This window comes from Musca vetustissima, unplaced genomic scaffold (genome assembly GCF_032173495.1).
Source record: "Musca vetustissima isolate MV318-11 ecotype Yass unplaced genomic scaffold, APGP_CSIRO_Mvet_v1 utg2553, whole genome shotgun sequence".
Classification (NCBI taxonomy): Eukaryota; Metazoa; Arthropoda; class Insecta; order Diptera; family Muscidae; genus Musca; species Musca vetustissima.
Window position 1 is genome coordinate 45,885 of NW_026886870.1, and position 17,496 is coordinate 63,380.

At 27.9% G+C, this 17,496-nt stretch overlaps 1 protein-coding gene across 6 annotated transcripts in view; it reads right to left on the reverse strand.

Annotated features, from left to right (window-relative positions):
- Positions 1-1,992: 1,992 nt before the first annotated feature.
- The window catches only part of LOC133334353 (sodium/potassium-transporting ATPase subunit alpha), a 149,139-nt gene continuing 133,635 nt past the window's right edge, over positions 1,993-17,496 (reverse strand). For 4 of the 6 annotated variants that reach the window (XM_061542643.1, XM_061542646.1, XM_061542648.1 and 1 more), the window contains 3 exons: positions 4,301-4,475; positions 3,998-4,230; positions 1,993-2,145 (listed from right to left, as the gene is read on the reverse strand). In XM_061542643.1, the coding sequence (XP_061398627.1) occupies positions 2,025-2,145; positions 3,998-4,230; positions 4,301-4,475 (529 nt within the window). In that variant the 3' untranslated portion in view covers positions 1,993-2,024. Of the gene's footprint in view, positions 2,146-3,997; positions 4,231-4,300; positions 4,476-9,831; positions 9,927-15,340; positions 15,436-17,496 lie in introns of all 6 variants that reach the window. The other 2 variants (XM_061542644.1, XM_061542645.1) reach the window with 2 other exon arrangements.

Consider the following 17,496-nt stretch of genomic DNA (forward strand, 5'->3'; position numbering starts at 1 on the left):
GAAACACTACACAAAATTTCGTGTCAATCGAACTAACATTGGGTTAATATAGGATCAGCATTATTCTTGATTTCTCGAAAACAAATATTCAAAGACTAAAAGCGATTTCTTACTCTCAACATGATTTTGATGGTAGGAAAAAAATTGGATAAATAACCTCCATTCCTAAAAAAAATTTCGAAATTCCCTACTTAAATATTCCACTAAAGAAGAGGATTATCTACTTCTAGACTACTACTACACACACACATCTTGCGCTAAAAGTGAAGAAAAAGGGTAACATAGTTTCTTAGGTTTTTTTAGTTTTTTGTTTTTTTGTTTTTTATTTATTTAATTTAAATCTTATTTATGTTTTTATAATTTAAATTTACTTAATCGTTTAAATAATTATCTTTCTCTTTTTTTTGTTTGTTTCTTTCTGTTTTTTTTTTTATTAAATAATAATAATTAAAATTAAAAAAAAATAATAAATCATATTATTAATAGTAATAATTGGATTTGCTGGATTTTTGATGCTACTACTGTTGTGGTGGTGTTGGTGGAGATGGAGAAAGAGGGGGTTGGCTAGCTTTATTTGCTGGCCTAGCTTTAGAATAGCTGGCCATAATAGGGCGGCGCATGAGTTCGTTATTTGTTTATAGGCTGTTCTACTATTAATTCCAGTTTGATGGTGGAAGGATATTTTGTTTGTTTTTTAATTAATAAAACAGAAAACAGAGAATGTTTTTCTTATTCTCCAAAAAAAAACAAAAACTAGTTTCTAAAAAACACTTTTAAAAATTAAATCAGCATTGCTAGTTGTTGTTGTTACTCTAATGCTGTTTACTTGTGGTTGTTGTTTGTATGTATTTTGTTGATTTTACAAATTAATTAAAACTGGTTTTTTATTAATTAATAGTAATTAATAATAATAATAATAGATTTAAACTAGATTTTTTTGTTTTGTTTTTTTTTTCTTTTCATTTTTTTAACTTTTAGGGTTCTTGTTTTTTATTTATTATTAATAATATTCATCATAACATAGAGGCGGCATACAAGAATAATGCTCCTACTTATTCTTCTAAAGAAAAAAATTAAACATCTGCATCTTCCACCAAAATAGCGTCTTCCTTCTTTTATTTCTTTTTCTACTAATCCTTCTCACTCACTCTCTCTTTCTTTGTTAGTTCTTGTTCTTCTACATCCGAAAAAAAACAAAATTAAAAAAACATTCGTAGTTGTTTTGTAAGTTTTTTCCAAGACCTGAAGATATTTGGATATTGTTTATCCTCGACTTGGTTTTCAAAAACAAAATTGGTTTTTTCATTCTATTATTGATGATGTTGTTGTTGGTTTTTTTGTTGCATCTTAATTTTAAATAGCAGTATGGTTTTTGTATTTTCTTCTAAAAATCATCTATTTGTTGTTTGTTTGTTTTTTTTTTAATTTCTTATCTCCTGTCCTTTGTTTTTTTTTATTTGTTTGTTCTTTGTTTTGTGTTTTTAAAGGGGGCAGAGGGAGTTTACTTTGTTTATTTATAATTTTTTTGTATTTTTTTTTTATTTATTTATTTTTATTATTTATTAATCTTTATTTATAATAATTTAAATAACACCAAACATCGAGAGCCATATGTATTTTTGTTCTATGTGTGTAAATCGTCGATGTTTCCATGTGGTTGTTTAATTTTTTTAATTCGGTTTTTCTTATTGAAGAAGCTGATTTGATTTCTCTTCCAGGTTTTTAAAGATGTTGACGTTTTTCTTCTTCTTCATGGTGATTGATGTAGTTGAATTTGTTGTTTTTTAATGTAACAAAGTTTCGAGGCTTAGCGGGCGGTAGTGGTGTTGTTGGTGGTGGTGGTATGGAGAATAGTATTTTGTGGATGGCAGCAGAGCTGGATAACATTTCGAAATGGATGAAGCAGCCATATAACAAAAATAGTATATGCAGTAATATATAATGTGTGAGGGAGGTGTAGAGTTGTGGTGGTGGTGTTGGAGGAGAAGGATGTTTTTGTTGGTATTTTTTTGTTGCTGATTTGTTTAATAGTAGGTTTCTTGTTCCAACCAGCCACCGGGATTGCGACGCAAGTAGAAACGTCTAGTTTCATCATAAATGAAGATGGCCAACATGAATGGAATGGCTGGGAACCACCAAACGAGTCTGAAATAAAACAGAAGATAGAAAAAAAAATTAGAAAATGTTAAAATAGGTCTGATGGATTTGAACCAAATTTAAAACATGTTTTTCTATGCGGATTTTATTATGTGTGGGAGCTACATATAAATGTAAAGCGATTTAAAGCAAACTTGAATATGCTATTCTGGACTCAATTTAGTAGGATGTGGAAAATATCGTATCGATCGAACCAACATTAGGCCCTTAGTGCACCATCTACATAAACACCGGATGAAATCAGACGGATTTTTATATGGGAGCTATATTTAAATTTGAACCAATTTCAAGCAAACTTAGCACATGAGATTTTAGTCACATCTCAGTGGCATATACTAAATTTCAGGACAATCGAACAAATTTCGGGCCTTTTGTGCACCATTTACATGAAATCGGACGAAATTTTGTATGGAAGCTATATCTAAATCTGAAGCGATATGAATCAAACTTGACACATGTCTTGCTAGGCTCATTTCAGTACGTTATGTAAAATTTTGTGTTAATCGTATCGATATTGGAACTTTGGCCCACATTTTTCCTGAAATCGGAAGGATTTTTATATGGGAGCTATATCGAAATCAGGATCGATTTGAATCAAATTTGACACATGCCCTACTAGGCTCAAATCGGTACACTATACAAAATTTCGTGTCAATTGGACCAACTTAGGGTCTTTGGTTAGACTTTTTGACGAAATCGAAGGAGATACTATGTGGGAGCTATATCGAAATCTGAAGCGATTTAAAGCAAACTTGACAGACATCATACTACACTCAGTTCGATACGCTATGCAAAATTTCGTGTCAATCGTACTGGGATTGGGACTTTGGTCCACCTTTTACATAAAATCGGTCGGATTGTTATATGGGAGCTATATCGAAATATGAAGCGAATTAAAGCAAACTTGGCACATGTATTGCTAGGCTCAAATCGGTACACTATACAAAATTTCGGATCAATTGAACCATCTTAGGGTCTTTAGTGAGCCGTTTTGACAAAATCGGAGTAAAATATATATGGGTGCTATATCGAAATCTGAAGCGATTTAAATCAAACCTGACACACATCATTCTAGACTCATTTCCGTACGCTATGCTAAATTTTGTGTAAATCGTACTGATATTGGGACTCGGTGCCCCTTTTTCATAAAATCTGATGGATTTTTATATGAGAGCTATATCGAAATCTGAATCGATTTAAAGCAAATTTGACACATGACTTACTATGCTCAAATCGATACACTATACACAATTTCGTGTCAATCGCACCGTTTTGACCAATTCGTTACTGTATGCAAAATTTCGTATCAATCGGAATAAAATTGGATCTTTGGTGCACCATTAACATGAAATCGAACCGATTTTTATGTTAGAGCCATATCAAAATCCGAATCGATTATAAGCAAATTCAACACACATCATCCAGGACCCAATTCATTACGCTGTTCAAAATTTCGTATCAATCGGACAAACGTAACACCGTTGTGCGCGATTTATGTAAAATCGGAAGTATTTTCATATGGGAGCTATCTGAAAATTGGAACCGATTTAAAGCAAATTTACACACGTCATTCTAGCCTCAATTCGATAGCCTATGGTGATTTTTTTCTAATCGGACGAACGTTTAATATCGAGATGGTAAAATGTAATTATATTCTTTAATCAAAGAAGAGAAACTTCTTCGAAGGTACTTCCTTCGGCTTAGGAGACACAAGGGGAGATTGTGGGTCTACTCAAGGCCTGTCGAAAGCTACAGAGGTCTCTTGGGTTATTATAATTATAATCCCTTATATATCTAGTATAATAATTTATTTTATTTGTCGTTTTGTTCTTCTACTTACTTGAGTGGGTACATACGAAGACCCTTCTCCATACCGGGGCAGTATGACAAGAAGGCAGCCAAAATGGTTTCGAATACCAAACCAAAGTTCAAGGCCCAATTTCTCATGCCTTGTTGGAAAATGGAGTTTCGTCGGGTCTTGCAAATGATCAAATCAGCCCATTGTACAACCACAATGGAAACGAAGAAAGCTGTGTGGCAGGTGTATTCCAAAGTTTTGCGATCGCGATAGGTCTGTTGAAGGAAAAAACAAAAACAAAATTAATATCAAATATTCTCTCAATGGAATGTGTTCTGAACTTACCCATTCTTGACCATAGGAATCGGTTAAATCATTGACAGCCTTGGAATCCCACATCTTACGGATGCCGAACAATGTCAATGGCAAGAAACCATTCTCAGCCATAATAACAAAGTAGACAAAGAAACCGGCAGCAGCTTGGATCATACCAATTTGTCCATAGGCCATGGAAATCAATCTGTTGTTCAACAATGATGGGGATGAGGGTGTAAGGGGGGGAAAATTGAAAATGATTAATAATTGTTTTATAGTTTAGATTATTTTTGGAAATAAATTAGTTCAGTTAAAAATGTGTTAGTATTTGGTTTTTTAGTAAAAAAAAATTAGTAGTTTTTTTCTCTTTTTTAGTATCATTTGAAATGAGTTTTGAATTTAGCATTTTTTGTGGGGTTAGTAAAAGGGACAGGGTAATTTTTAAAAAAAGTATTTACTGGTAATGTTAAAGTTTTAAATTTTTATAATAAAAAATATTTTTATAAATTGGGAATTTAAATTAAAATTTTTTTTAATTTAAAATATTGATTAAATTTTTTTAATAAAAAATATTAAATTTTTTTAATACAAAAATTTAATTTTTTTTATTTTTAAATTTTCAAAAATTTCTTATTTTTTAAAAACTTTAACATTAAATACTCTTTTTTAGATTTTTTTGTTTACAACCAACACCAATTAATTTGATTTATTAAATGTGTTTTTTAGTAGAAAAAATGCTAAATTTAAGAATTTTGAACAAATGGTGGATTTTTTTAAATAGTGAATATTTTCGAATTGCTGGTATTTTTGAAAATCAATTTTTGTATACAAATGAGAGAAGATTTTACACTTTGTTACAAAAAAGAATAGTTGTAGGTTTTGGGGGGCAATAGTACAAAGTTTATAGTTAGACAGAGTACTGGGTTGGAGGGGTGTTGAACGTATTTAAAAAAGCTTTGTTTTTTCTTTTGCCTTTTACTTGCAAAAATTTTACAAAAAAAAAAAAAAAATGTTTTTTTTTTATTTTTAATACAATACAAGACGCACTCAATACACACTAGGGTATTGAAAGAGTTTTGTTTTAATTAAAAGCATTATTGTTTTTTGAAAGCTGTTTGTTTTTTTAAGTGGGAAATTGTTACAAATGCGTGTTCGGCTTTAGAGGCGTCGGCGGCGTTTAGCTTTCATTAGCGGCAAGAGCAAAACGTAAAATTTGAAACTAGTGTAAGAGTTTTTTTTTTTAATCTGTACAGCATAAAACATGTTTTTGTTTTTGGTAGAATTGTGTTGGTTTTTGAAAATTATATAAAGAAAGCAAGTATGTGACAGTATTGTTGATCTATGACGAAGAATACTATTTTGAACAACATTTTGAACATTTAAAAAATAGATATTAAAAAAACAAATAATTAAAAAAATATTTTTTTTAAATTAATTCATACAAAAAAATATTTTTATTTCACAATTCGAAAAAAAAATATTTTTTAATTCATATTGTTTTATTCGATTTTTTTAATTTATAAAAAATATATTTTTTTAAAATTCGAAAAAATATTTTTTGTAAAATTTAATTTTTACATTTTTAATGCATTGAAAAGATGCGAATACAATTGTTTTTATTGAATTATTTTTTTTGTGAATTAAAAAAATTATTTTTTATGAATTAAAAAAATATGAATAAAAAAATATATATTTTTATGAATATAAAATTTTTTTCCAAAATAAAGATTACATTTTTTTTCGAATTTTAAAAAATATATATTTTTTATAAATTAAAAAAAAAATTCATATTTTTTTCTTCGTCGTAGATAAACATTGCTGTTATTGCTTAAAATAATAAAAAAAATGGACAAAAAGCAAAGCACTTTAATTTTTTGTTTTATTAAAGCATTTGAAACATAAAAAATGTGATGATTTTTTTATATAATCTTTTAAATATGTATTTTGCAACATGCCACATAAATATTTACAGCTGATAGGTGAAAAGCTTTTTCGTTTTTTATTTCAAACTAGAAAGCTTTACATGCATTATGCCATTATAAAAAAGAAATATTTATATAAATAAAAACAAATAAATACAATATATTTTAAAGATGATGAACAATAAGAAGTAGAAGAAGAACAAGAGAAGTAGTAGAAGATGTAGAAAAAATCGTGCACAATTTTTTTTCGTATTTTTTCCATTCCCTTCTCCAAAAAAGAAGGGAAATTTCTTGATTTTTTATCGGTGTATAAGAGCTGATTTTTTGTTGTTGTAGAAATTTGTAAAAAAATAGTAGAGACATTTTTTTATTACTTACGCTTAACCTGGGTCATATAACTCTTTAGTTGATAAATTAAAAAAATAATTATTTAAAAATTCAAACTAAAAAATCGATCCTCCGGAGAATACAACCTAAAGTACTAATTATGATGAAAATAAGTGAGAAATAGGAAAGAAGTAGACGACTAAATTCCTATTTTGTTATAATATATGAAATAATATTGAGTTTAACTAAGAGTGAGATTTTTGCCTAAACGTATGTGTTACTATTGCCGAATTATAAAATCCTCAAAAATGGCGCCCAACCTGAAAATTCTATTTCCATTTTAAATATTAGAAAAATAATGAAGTATTTTATTATTATTTTTTAATTCCATAAAAAATACAAAATGGCGCCCAAATGTTTTTTGTTTTAGAATAATCCAACAGAATAGAATGGAAAATATAATGTTGTTTGGAAAATGGGCTCACCGAGTGAAAACTGACATTTTATAAAATTTATATTTAGCAAGAGGCGCCCAACATGGAGTTTGACGTTCCAACTAGTATTAATACATATTTCTGTAAATATATATTATTCATGAATAAATCGGCACAGACGTCATTCAGAAAGACCATTAATAAAGAACATTCCTAAAGAAATTGGCGCCCAATTTAATTCTATATATTGCCTTAGACGTTTAATATATGACCGTTCTCAAATGGCGACCAATGTGGGGTTTAATGTTTTCCTTGGGAATTTAATTTTTGTTCTTGGAAATTATTATGTTATTTATTTATTTCATTTCTCTATAAAGTTAAGAATATAGTCCTTCAGAAATGGCGCCCAACATAAGGTTTCTTATTTTTGAGGAAAATTTTAAGTAATTTGAAAAATTACCTTAAATTAAAAAACAATGGCTTAACGAGTGCAGGCTGGCATTTAAAAATGTGTGTGGCGCCCAATATGGGGAAAATTAATATTAATATTTAATATTAAATTTAAATTAATATAAAATATGTGAATTGTTTCAGATGCTTTTCCAGAAAAACCATTCCTGGAGAATTGCGCCTTAGAAGATAATAACTTAAATTGGCGCCCAACGTGGGATTTTACGTTTTTAAGGGAATTTCTAAAGTGTCCATAAGAAAAATGGTCCCTATATTTTTATAATCTCTATTGAAATAATAAAAATTAATATTTAAATAAAAAATATACTAAATAATTGTTTTTACAAAATAATTTTCTAATAAAAATGTCTATACATTTTCTATAAGAAAGCTGCAACTAAATATTTCTATATCTATTGTTATTATTATTAGTTTTTTTTTTTTTGCACTAGGCTGCAACTAAAAATTTCTATATCTATTTTTGTTTTTTTTTTTTTTTTTTTTTTTTGGTCTAGGTTATTTGTTTACTAATTAGTATATATGTATGTATATAATTTCTATTTGATATATATAAATTTTTGGGGGGATTCAAAATTCTTTGTAATATTTTAACCTAAAAAAAATAATTTGAATTTTTGGTAAATAATTTTGAAAATTTTTGTTTTTGCTATAGATAGTAATACATTTAGAATTTTGACACACTCAAAGAGAATGATGACATCTTTAGAATGAAATATAGAACTTTAAAAAAATCCGATGATAGAAGAGTAAATTCAAACCAATCCAATATAGTAACCAATTATTTTTTCGTTTTTTTTTAAGAATAAAATACATTCAGAATATTAAATCAGAATACAGGTGCTTGTTATGAAAACACTTTTAGTGGTGGTAATGAAAACAAAGACAAAAATGGAGAAATTTCGACAAATATAGGCCACATTTTTTTAAAGATTTTTTTTGTCCAAGAAAAATAAATTGTAATTGTTGTTAAAAAAAAAAAAAAATGTGAACGCATTATGGATTTGCGTGGTTTTTACAAGGAACATTTTTAAAAAGAAAATAGGGTATTTAGTAATTGGCGCCCAACGTGGACAATACACTTCTTTAAAAAATATAATATTATTATATTAATTATTGGCAATCTCTTTATAATATTACGAATTAATTAATTTAGAAATGGCGCCCAACGACGTATTGTTCCAGGTTTTTAGGAGATTTTAGAATTATTGAATTAAAAATGTCAGATGTCCTTTAAAAAATCTTAAGTGGCGCCCAACGTGGGATTGCACGTTCTAACGAGAATTTCTATACGCATATCTTTGAAAATTTTAAATTTTTAATGAGTAAATTGCCTCAGACCTTTTTCGCCAAAAGCCATTCCGGAAAAATTGACTCAGAAGATACAAAAAATTATTATTTTAATGTTGGCGCCCAACGTGGGGTTTTAAGTTTTTAATAGAAATTCTAAAGTTTTAATGTAAAATATTAAGCTATATATTGGGTAATTTTTTAGATGGCCTCAGACGTAAAATTTAATTAGAAGAAAAAATAATAATTATTTTAGTGTTGGCGCCCAACGTGGCGTTTTACGTTTTTTAAGAGAATTTCAAAAGTTTTAATGAAAAATATTGTGCTATATATTGGGTAATTTGTTAAATTGCCTTAGACGTAAAATTTAACCATTTTCAAAAATGGCGCCCAACATGGGGTTTAATGTTTTCCATGGGAATTTCATAATTTCATAATTTTCTTGGAAATTGTTAATTTTTAATATCATTTAATTTGAAGTACAACAATTACAAATATTTTTTTCTGTTTCTGAAACATAGAAAACGTTGAAAACACTTTTGAAAACAATTGATTATTAATGATGATTATGAAACTTTCTGAGAATATGAGTGTTTGGTTTTTTTTGTTTTGAACAAATTTAAAAACATAACTATTGTTTGCCGCTAAAACTTTGTAACTGTCTAACTAAGTAGAACAGAACGACGAACGAATTCAGAAAACAAAAACACAGAACTGAAACCAAACAATAATTGAACTGGGGGCAGGGCAAAACTACAAAAACATATACAAACGAACGTTGTGGTTGTTGTAGTCAAGTCTGTTTGTGTGTGGAATTTGTTGTATGCCAATTTTTTAATAGAGTTGTAATTTTTTCAGTTGGTGTATCCTTGGGAGTTAGGTAGTGTTTGGTTTTTTGGAACGAAAACAAATTTCTAAAAATTGAACAATGCAACTAGAGAACACTCTAAATTAGGCAAGTTTTTTTTTTTGGTATTTTTGCAACAAAAAAAATTTGTTTGGTTTTGAATTTTTTAAATGTTGGTACTAAGTTGTAGTTTTGTTTTTGGTTATGGTGTTTATTTATGTTCTAGTTTTTTGTTTTTGTTTTTTTTTTTTCTTAATTTTCTAAAATTCTGACCTGCGATTGACCAAGTTATCACGATAAGGATCTCGGGGTTGTCGTTTCATAATATCACTCTCAGCTTGCTCATAGGCAAGAGAAATGGCCGGTACCTTTTTTTTTTGGTTGTTGTGGTGGATTGGATGGATTGGTTTTCAAGTGTTTTGAGAATTGATTTGTAAATGGATATTTTTGTTTTGTCGTGTCGAGTTCATTAGCAATATTTTGTTTTTGGTATATATAAGAGAGTAGATTTAAAGGTAATAAAAATAACAAGTGCACAGTTCGGTTTGTTGTTTGGTTGGTTGGTTTGATTCGGATATATAAATATTATATATATTTTGTTAAGAGGTAAAAAAGAATTTCAAGAAAAATTTAAAAGGAAAAAAATTCATAAGAAGAAAAATAGTATAATTAGATTTAGGTTTCTAATTAATAGGGGGAGTGTTGTTGTTACTGGTTTTCAATTTTTTTGTTGTTTTTTGGTTTTTGATATTTTTTGATTTCCAAAATTAAATTTAAAACTAAATAGTAACTATGTAGTTTTTGGTTTAGGAGAATTTTAAGTTAACTAAAACTAATTTGACTTAAAAACGTAGAAAAGTTTGTTGTTTTTGGTTTTTGCTAAATTTCTAATAGTTTTGTGAATCTTAGAATTTTATAATGATTTTTTGGTTTTTGTTTTTTTTTTTTAAATATAGTAATCTTAGATAGTTGCTAAAGAAATTTCAATAGTTTTTTATAATTAATTAAAAAAAAAAGGAAAAAAATATAAAGGAAAATATATTTTTCCATTACACATTCCTTAGTTGAAAATATTAAAAAATAAAAAATCACTTTACTATAAGTTTCGAAAAGAAGAAATCAAAGGACTTGCACCAAAAATAGAGGACAAAAGAGACCAGGAGGAGTATAAATTATGTTGCTGGGGGATTTTTTTTTTTTTTTTGTAATTGGTGGTGTTTTGTTAAAGTATGGCAAAATCGTTGTTGTTGTTTTGTGGAAGTATTATATGAATGCTGTTGTTTGGTTTTTGAATGTATAAATATATTCTAAATATATGTATATATCTAATTTACCTAAATATTTTGACAAAAGAAATGTTCTACTTGAGGAAAGAAGAATTTACTTCTAGATTTATTATTTACACACAGGATATAGAAGATAATGGTGGAGTTGCATGTATACATGTTTAACGCCCAAATGACAATTTTTAAAGGGGATTTTTTTTTTAAATAGGGACATTAGTACAATATTTATGATCATTTTATGAATTGGCGCCCAATGTGAGTCAGGCCCAAAAAATGTCATAATTTTGAAAAGTATTCTATATGTTCCAATTACGGCGCTAATCGTAAAGGAACACAAAATTTCATAAGACCCGCCCAATGCGGGTCCTGTCAAAAATTTTAATAATTTTAAAAATTATTTTTTTAAATAATTCATGATTTTTTTAAATAATTCCTCAATGTGGGTTCGTCAAAAGATACAATCGCAAAAGAAAGAACAGCCCAATATTATGTCATATGATTGGCGATCAATACCGGAAACGTTTATAGAAGCTTCGGATTTTTATAATGAAAATATTGAGGTTTCATATTGGCGCCCAATGTGGGGCAATGTGGCCAATCAACATTTTTGAAAATATGAAGATATAACCATTCCCATTTTATAGTAGACTTCTTGGGTATTATGGAAAATTAAAATTACGACTTATTTTGGTTTTTTTTAATGTAAATGTGGTATTTTCTTATTGGCGCCCAATGTGTGAAAGTGCGATCAATCACAACTTTTTGAAAATATGAAGATATATTTATTTATAAATTATAATGGACATATTTTGGTAATAATTGAAACAAAACACCTTCATTTGGTTATGTATATTAATATTGGCGCCCAATGTGGGTCCATCATATAGAGATATATTAAGGCATAATTATTCTCATATTTATACTGGACTTAATTGGCCTAACTAAAACTGAATATTGCGATTTATTTTTTTTTTAATTTCAACGAAAACTTTGAATTTTTATTATTGGCGTCCAATGTGTGGACACTGTGATCAATTACAATTAGTGAAAATTTAAGGATATAATTGTTTACACTTTATAATTAACATATTTTGGTATAATTGAAACTAAACACATTCCTTTAGGTTATGTATTTTAATATTGGCGCCCAATGTGGGATTCTATTGTTGAACGATAAGTCAGAAAAGTTATTCTGAATTTAAAGTGGACTTCTTGGTGTTACTAAAACTGAATATAGCAATTTATTTTGATCTACTTTTAACGAAAATGCTGAATTTTCTTATTGGCGCCCAATGTGGGACAGTCTCGTCTATCACAATTGTTTTGAAAATATAAAGAACTAATTATTTGAAAGTTTTAATGAACTTCCTTTGGCATTATTGAAAATAAAAACATTACTTAGGGTTATTATTTAAATATTGGCGCCCATTGTGTGGACCATTCTTATTAGAATCATAAAATGTTTCAATTATTGGAAATGTAACAACGTTATACCTGGATATTATAGTGCGATTTATCTTGGGATTTTATTCGAAATTTTTCCAAATTGGCGCACAATATGGTGCTTCATTGGCAGTAACAAATTCTTCTACTTTATTATAGTCTTTCTTGTGATATTTTTTTTTTTTTTTTTTTGAAGTCCTTGTTAATATGTAATATCAATTTTCAATTTGGCGCCCAATATGAGACCCGTTTTAATTTAGTCAGAATTTCGAAAATGTAGATTGATAAGAAATTCCTACTGCTCCAAATATTAAAAATTAAAATAAAAAATATTTTAAATTTTTTTTTAAATTGACGCCCAACATATTGTCCAATCGCAACTCCACCCGAATTTATCTTCTACACAACTAGTTATGCTTATGTTTATAAACTCTATTATTATTACATTTATATAGATGGGAAAAAATCATTCCTATTTGGAATAAACCAAAAAAATTCAAAATATTGAAACTAAAAATTAAACGGGCTGAACTTACCTTAACGGTTCGGGAAGAAGTTAGAAGAAGACGAAGATGACAAAACAAAAAACATTTGTTGAAGTTCATTTCAATTTTATAATAGGGCGATTTAAATACAATATCACACAGAGAGGGGGTGAGAGAAGGAATCAATCGAAAAAAGTGAATCCTTTTGGATTTGAAGGAATTTCCGGAACTTTATTAATGAATTATTCCATAGAAAAAAAAATATTTTTAAAAGAAAATTGGATATAATTTAAATAATGCGTCCCAAAAGTAGGCTTCATTTCATTCTCTGAAAGGGTATTCGACTTGGAAATCCTTGAATTTCTCTAAAGATATGCAATTTTTTTGGAAGGAACAAAAATGTCCTTGAACGTTATCACAAATAATACCATAGATAGCAAGTTTTTTAGGAAAATAACATTTGGAAATCACTTAAATAATATGGCCTGAAAGTAGGCTCCATGTGTCCTAAAAGTAGACTCCATTTTTTCTCCTATATTGAAGTTGTCCTGAAGACATTGGAATTGCTTATGAAGTACACCATTTTACTGGCTAGAAAATATTTTTTAAAGAAAAATCAACACTCTGAAAAAATTGGAAATTTGCTCGTCTAAAATTAGGCAATATTTTTTAAATAAAAATATGGAGATTTGTTCGCCTAAAATTAGGCAATATTTTTTTTTTATTCCAAAAAAATGTAGAGTGAATTCCTTCTTAATTGCAAATCTCTGGAATTGAATTAAATTGCTTTTAGCATGCAAATATTTTTTTAGAAAAATATGATTAACAAATATAATATATTTACCCAAAACTAGGCAATAGTCTGTGGGAAATAAGTGATTTGGAGAACTTTAGATTGTAGTTTCTTGGGTTAAAGTATTTTATTATTATTATTATTTTTTTTAATACTTCAACAAATGTTTTGTTTTTCTTCGCATCATTTCTTGGGTTAAGGGACATTCCTCAACAAAATCTTCTTTATATAATTTTATATATTAAAAAAAGCCATTAGAGGAGAACAAAATAGGCCGATTAGATAAATATTTTTAAATATCATATATGTATATGGCAAATGTCTATATATAAAAAATATTTATATGTTTATAAACAAAATGTATATATTTTTATTTAAAAAAATAGAGGCTAAGTTAAAAAAATGGAGAGAGAAATAGTATGGAGAAAAAATATTTGTTTTTTTTTTTTGCGAGCATAAAAAATTGAAGACCAAAAAAGATTGTGGGAAGAAGATGGTGAGTAGACGTCATTGTGAAAAGGGGGAGGAAATGTTTGTTTTCTTTTTTAGTTTTTAGCGGGTTTGGGGGTTTAGGTGGACAAGAGTGAAGTGTGAAAATTGATCCCAAAAAAATCGGTTCTGATTAAATTTTTTTTGGTATGGGGGCTGGGTGAAAGATAGAGATATATAGGGCAGCGCAGTTTGCATTTAGAAGTTTAATAAAAAAATACAAATGTATAAATATGGCGCAAAATGTTTGCATTAAATTAATTATTGAGTATATATTATTATTATGGTGAAGAGAGAGAAAGAGTAAGTCGAGAGAATATTGAGAAAAAGTTTCTAGCAAAGTAATAATGTAGATATAAAATATATATGTAGGCTAAACAATTATATATTTTATTGTATATAATATAATTTTGTTTTTTTGTTAAGAAGATATTATAGTTTTTCTTTGTGTTTTTCTATATAAATATTGATATATTTAAAAAAATATATATATATTGAATTACTATTTTATTATGAAGAGAATAAAATATCAAAAAATATATTTTATAAAAAAAGCGATTGAATTTAAAAAAAATATCAAAGCTACATTATTAAAAAGTAAAAAAAAAAATAATCAAAAATTATTTAATAAAAACCAACACTAAGGTATTGAAATAAGAGAAAAATTAAAAAAAAAAATTTTTATAATAAAAAAAACAAGCAATAAAATAGATATTCATTATATCAAAAATATGAAATAAAATTCAAAACTAAATTCTAAAAAAAAAATATAAAATTCAAAAAACTATATTGAGACTAAATAAATATTTTGAAATAACAAAGCTAAATAATTTTAAAATAATTATTCCATATATAAAGAAAATGTACTTTGCTTTTACGATATTGAAAAAATAATATCTTAAGAAATTTTAATTTTTACTCTGTTGTTTAGAGAGAGAGAGGGGAGTTTGTTCCAGAGATAAAGAGAGAGAGCGAAAGACAAAAAAATTTACGCATTTGTTTTTAAGAAGAAACAAATTAAGAGACCTCCTATGCTCTGAGGTTTTCTTATAGTTATTGTTGATGAGAAAGAAAATTGGAAAATAAGAGTGAGTGTTTTCTAACAAGAAAATCAAACCTCTGTTGAGGTATATTGGGTGCTAATTTAAAGCCTTTGTTCGTTTATTTTCTTTTTAAGGTTGGTTGGTTTTTATTTAATTCGAAATAAATCTGTTGCTTTTGAGATATTTGTTTAAAAAAATATATTTAAAAAAAAAACTCGCTGATGACACAAAGAAAAACTTTACCTTTCATTGACCAGTTTATCGCTAAATGGATTTCTGGGCTGACGTTTCATAATATCTGATTCGGCTTCTTCATAGGCAAGGGAAATGGCGGGTACCTAAGTTTGCATTGTTGTTGTTGGTTTTTTTTTACAAAATATTTAACACAATTTTACACGCAGCAGTTTGAGGGAGGCGCAACGGGATTAAAGGGGGAGTTTTGGGGGTCGTTACAAAGTAGTTTTTGTTTTATTTCAGTTCAAAATACAAGGGAAGGGGGTGGTATGTTTTTTTTTTTTGTGTAATGTATGTTGTTTTATTTTTTGGGATGGGGAAAGGTAGGGTTATTTTTTCAAAAACCAAATTATTTTGTGTCAAAACAAAATTTTCGTTTTGTAACGAGACAACGCAGAGAAGGAAATGTGTGTAAAAAAAACAAATAAACAAAGAAATCAAATGATTAATTATTATTTGGAGAGCAAGAGAGATAGAGACAATAAAAAAGCTTACTGGGTTCTGCTTTACACAAAAAACACAGTTAAGTAATTTAAAAAAAAATAAACCAAATGAAACTTACAACAAACCCATATTTTTCGTATTTATAACAAAATCAAATTAAATATTATCCTTGCCTAACCTATATAACACCTATGCCTAAAAGTAGGCAGCATTTTTTCCTATAAAAATTTAATTAAATTACCTTAGATGGTAAAATTTTAATTTATACATATTGTAATATACATAGATACATATTTATATATTAATAAATATTAACAATAAACTTAAATCTAAAAAGTGCATACAAATTGTTTTTTTTTTTTTTTGTAAATGGGTAACGCTAGTCTTGCAGGGGAAATATATATAGTAAATTTGTTTTAAATATATACTTTGTGTGTATTTTTATGTTGATATTTTAAAATAATAATTATTATTTTTTATAAAAAAAATATTGAAAATAAATAAAAAATAACCCTGAATTTAGAAAAAATTAAAGATAAAGTTATATAGGGGCTATACCAAAACTTGAACCGATATTTATAATTTTGGGTAGGAAGAGAACTCAAAATGCAGAATTAGATACAAGTTGGTTAATAAACGTGCCCAAAATCGGCATAATATCGAAATTTGGGAGGGACCCTTATATGGGGGCTACCCTAAAAAGTTTGCCAATATTGATAATTTTTTGTAGGGAGATTGATTACCAAATTAGAACCCAAAATACCAAATTATAGACAATTCGGTTAATAAACGTGCCCAAAATCGGCATAATATCGAAATTTGGGAGGGACCCTTATATGGGGGATACCCTAAAAAGTTTTCCAATATTGATCATTTTTGGTAGGGAGATTGAATATCTAATAAGAATCCAAAATACCGATTTATAGAAAATTCGATTAATAAACGTGTTCGAAATCGGCAAATTATCGAATTTTGGGAGGTACCTTTATATGAGGGTAACCCTATAATGTGGACCAAAATTAATAATTTCTGGTAGAGAGATATGCTAACCAATGAAAACTGAAATTATTAAATTACAGCCAATTCGGCTTATAAACGTGTTCGAAATCTGGAAAATATCGAAATTTGGGAGGGACCCTTATATGGGGGCTATCCTGAAAAGTGGACCAAAATGGATAATTTTTGGTAGGGAGTGTCAAATCTCCCTAGTCGGAACCCAAAATAGCAAATTACAGCCAATTCGGTTGAAAATCGTGCCCAAAATCCACAAATAGCAGAAATTTCGTAGGTATCCTTATATGGGGGCTATCTGAAATCTTTGACCAATATAAGTAATTTTTGGTAACAACATTTACTATCCAATGAAAACCCAAAATACCAAATTTCAGCCAATTCGGTTGAAAAAAAGTGCTCAAACTTCACAAATATAGGGAATTTTGGATGTACCCTTATATGGGAGCTACCCCAAAACATGGACCAATACTGATATCTTTTGGTAGAAAGATTTGCTATCCAATGAGAACCCAAAATACCAAATTAGAACCAATTCGGTTTAAAATTGTGCCAAAACTCCACAAATAATGGGAATTTGGAAGGCTCTCTTACTTGGGGGCTACCTTAATATGTGGACCAATGTTGATAATTTTTGGTAGGGAGATTTGACACCTAATGAGAACTCATGTTACCAAGTTTCAGTCTATTCGGTTGAAAATTGTGTCAAA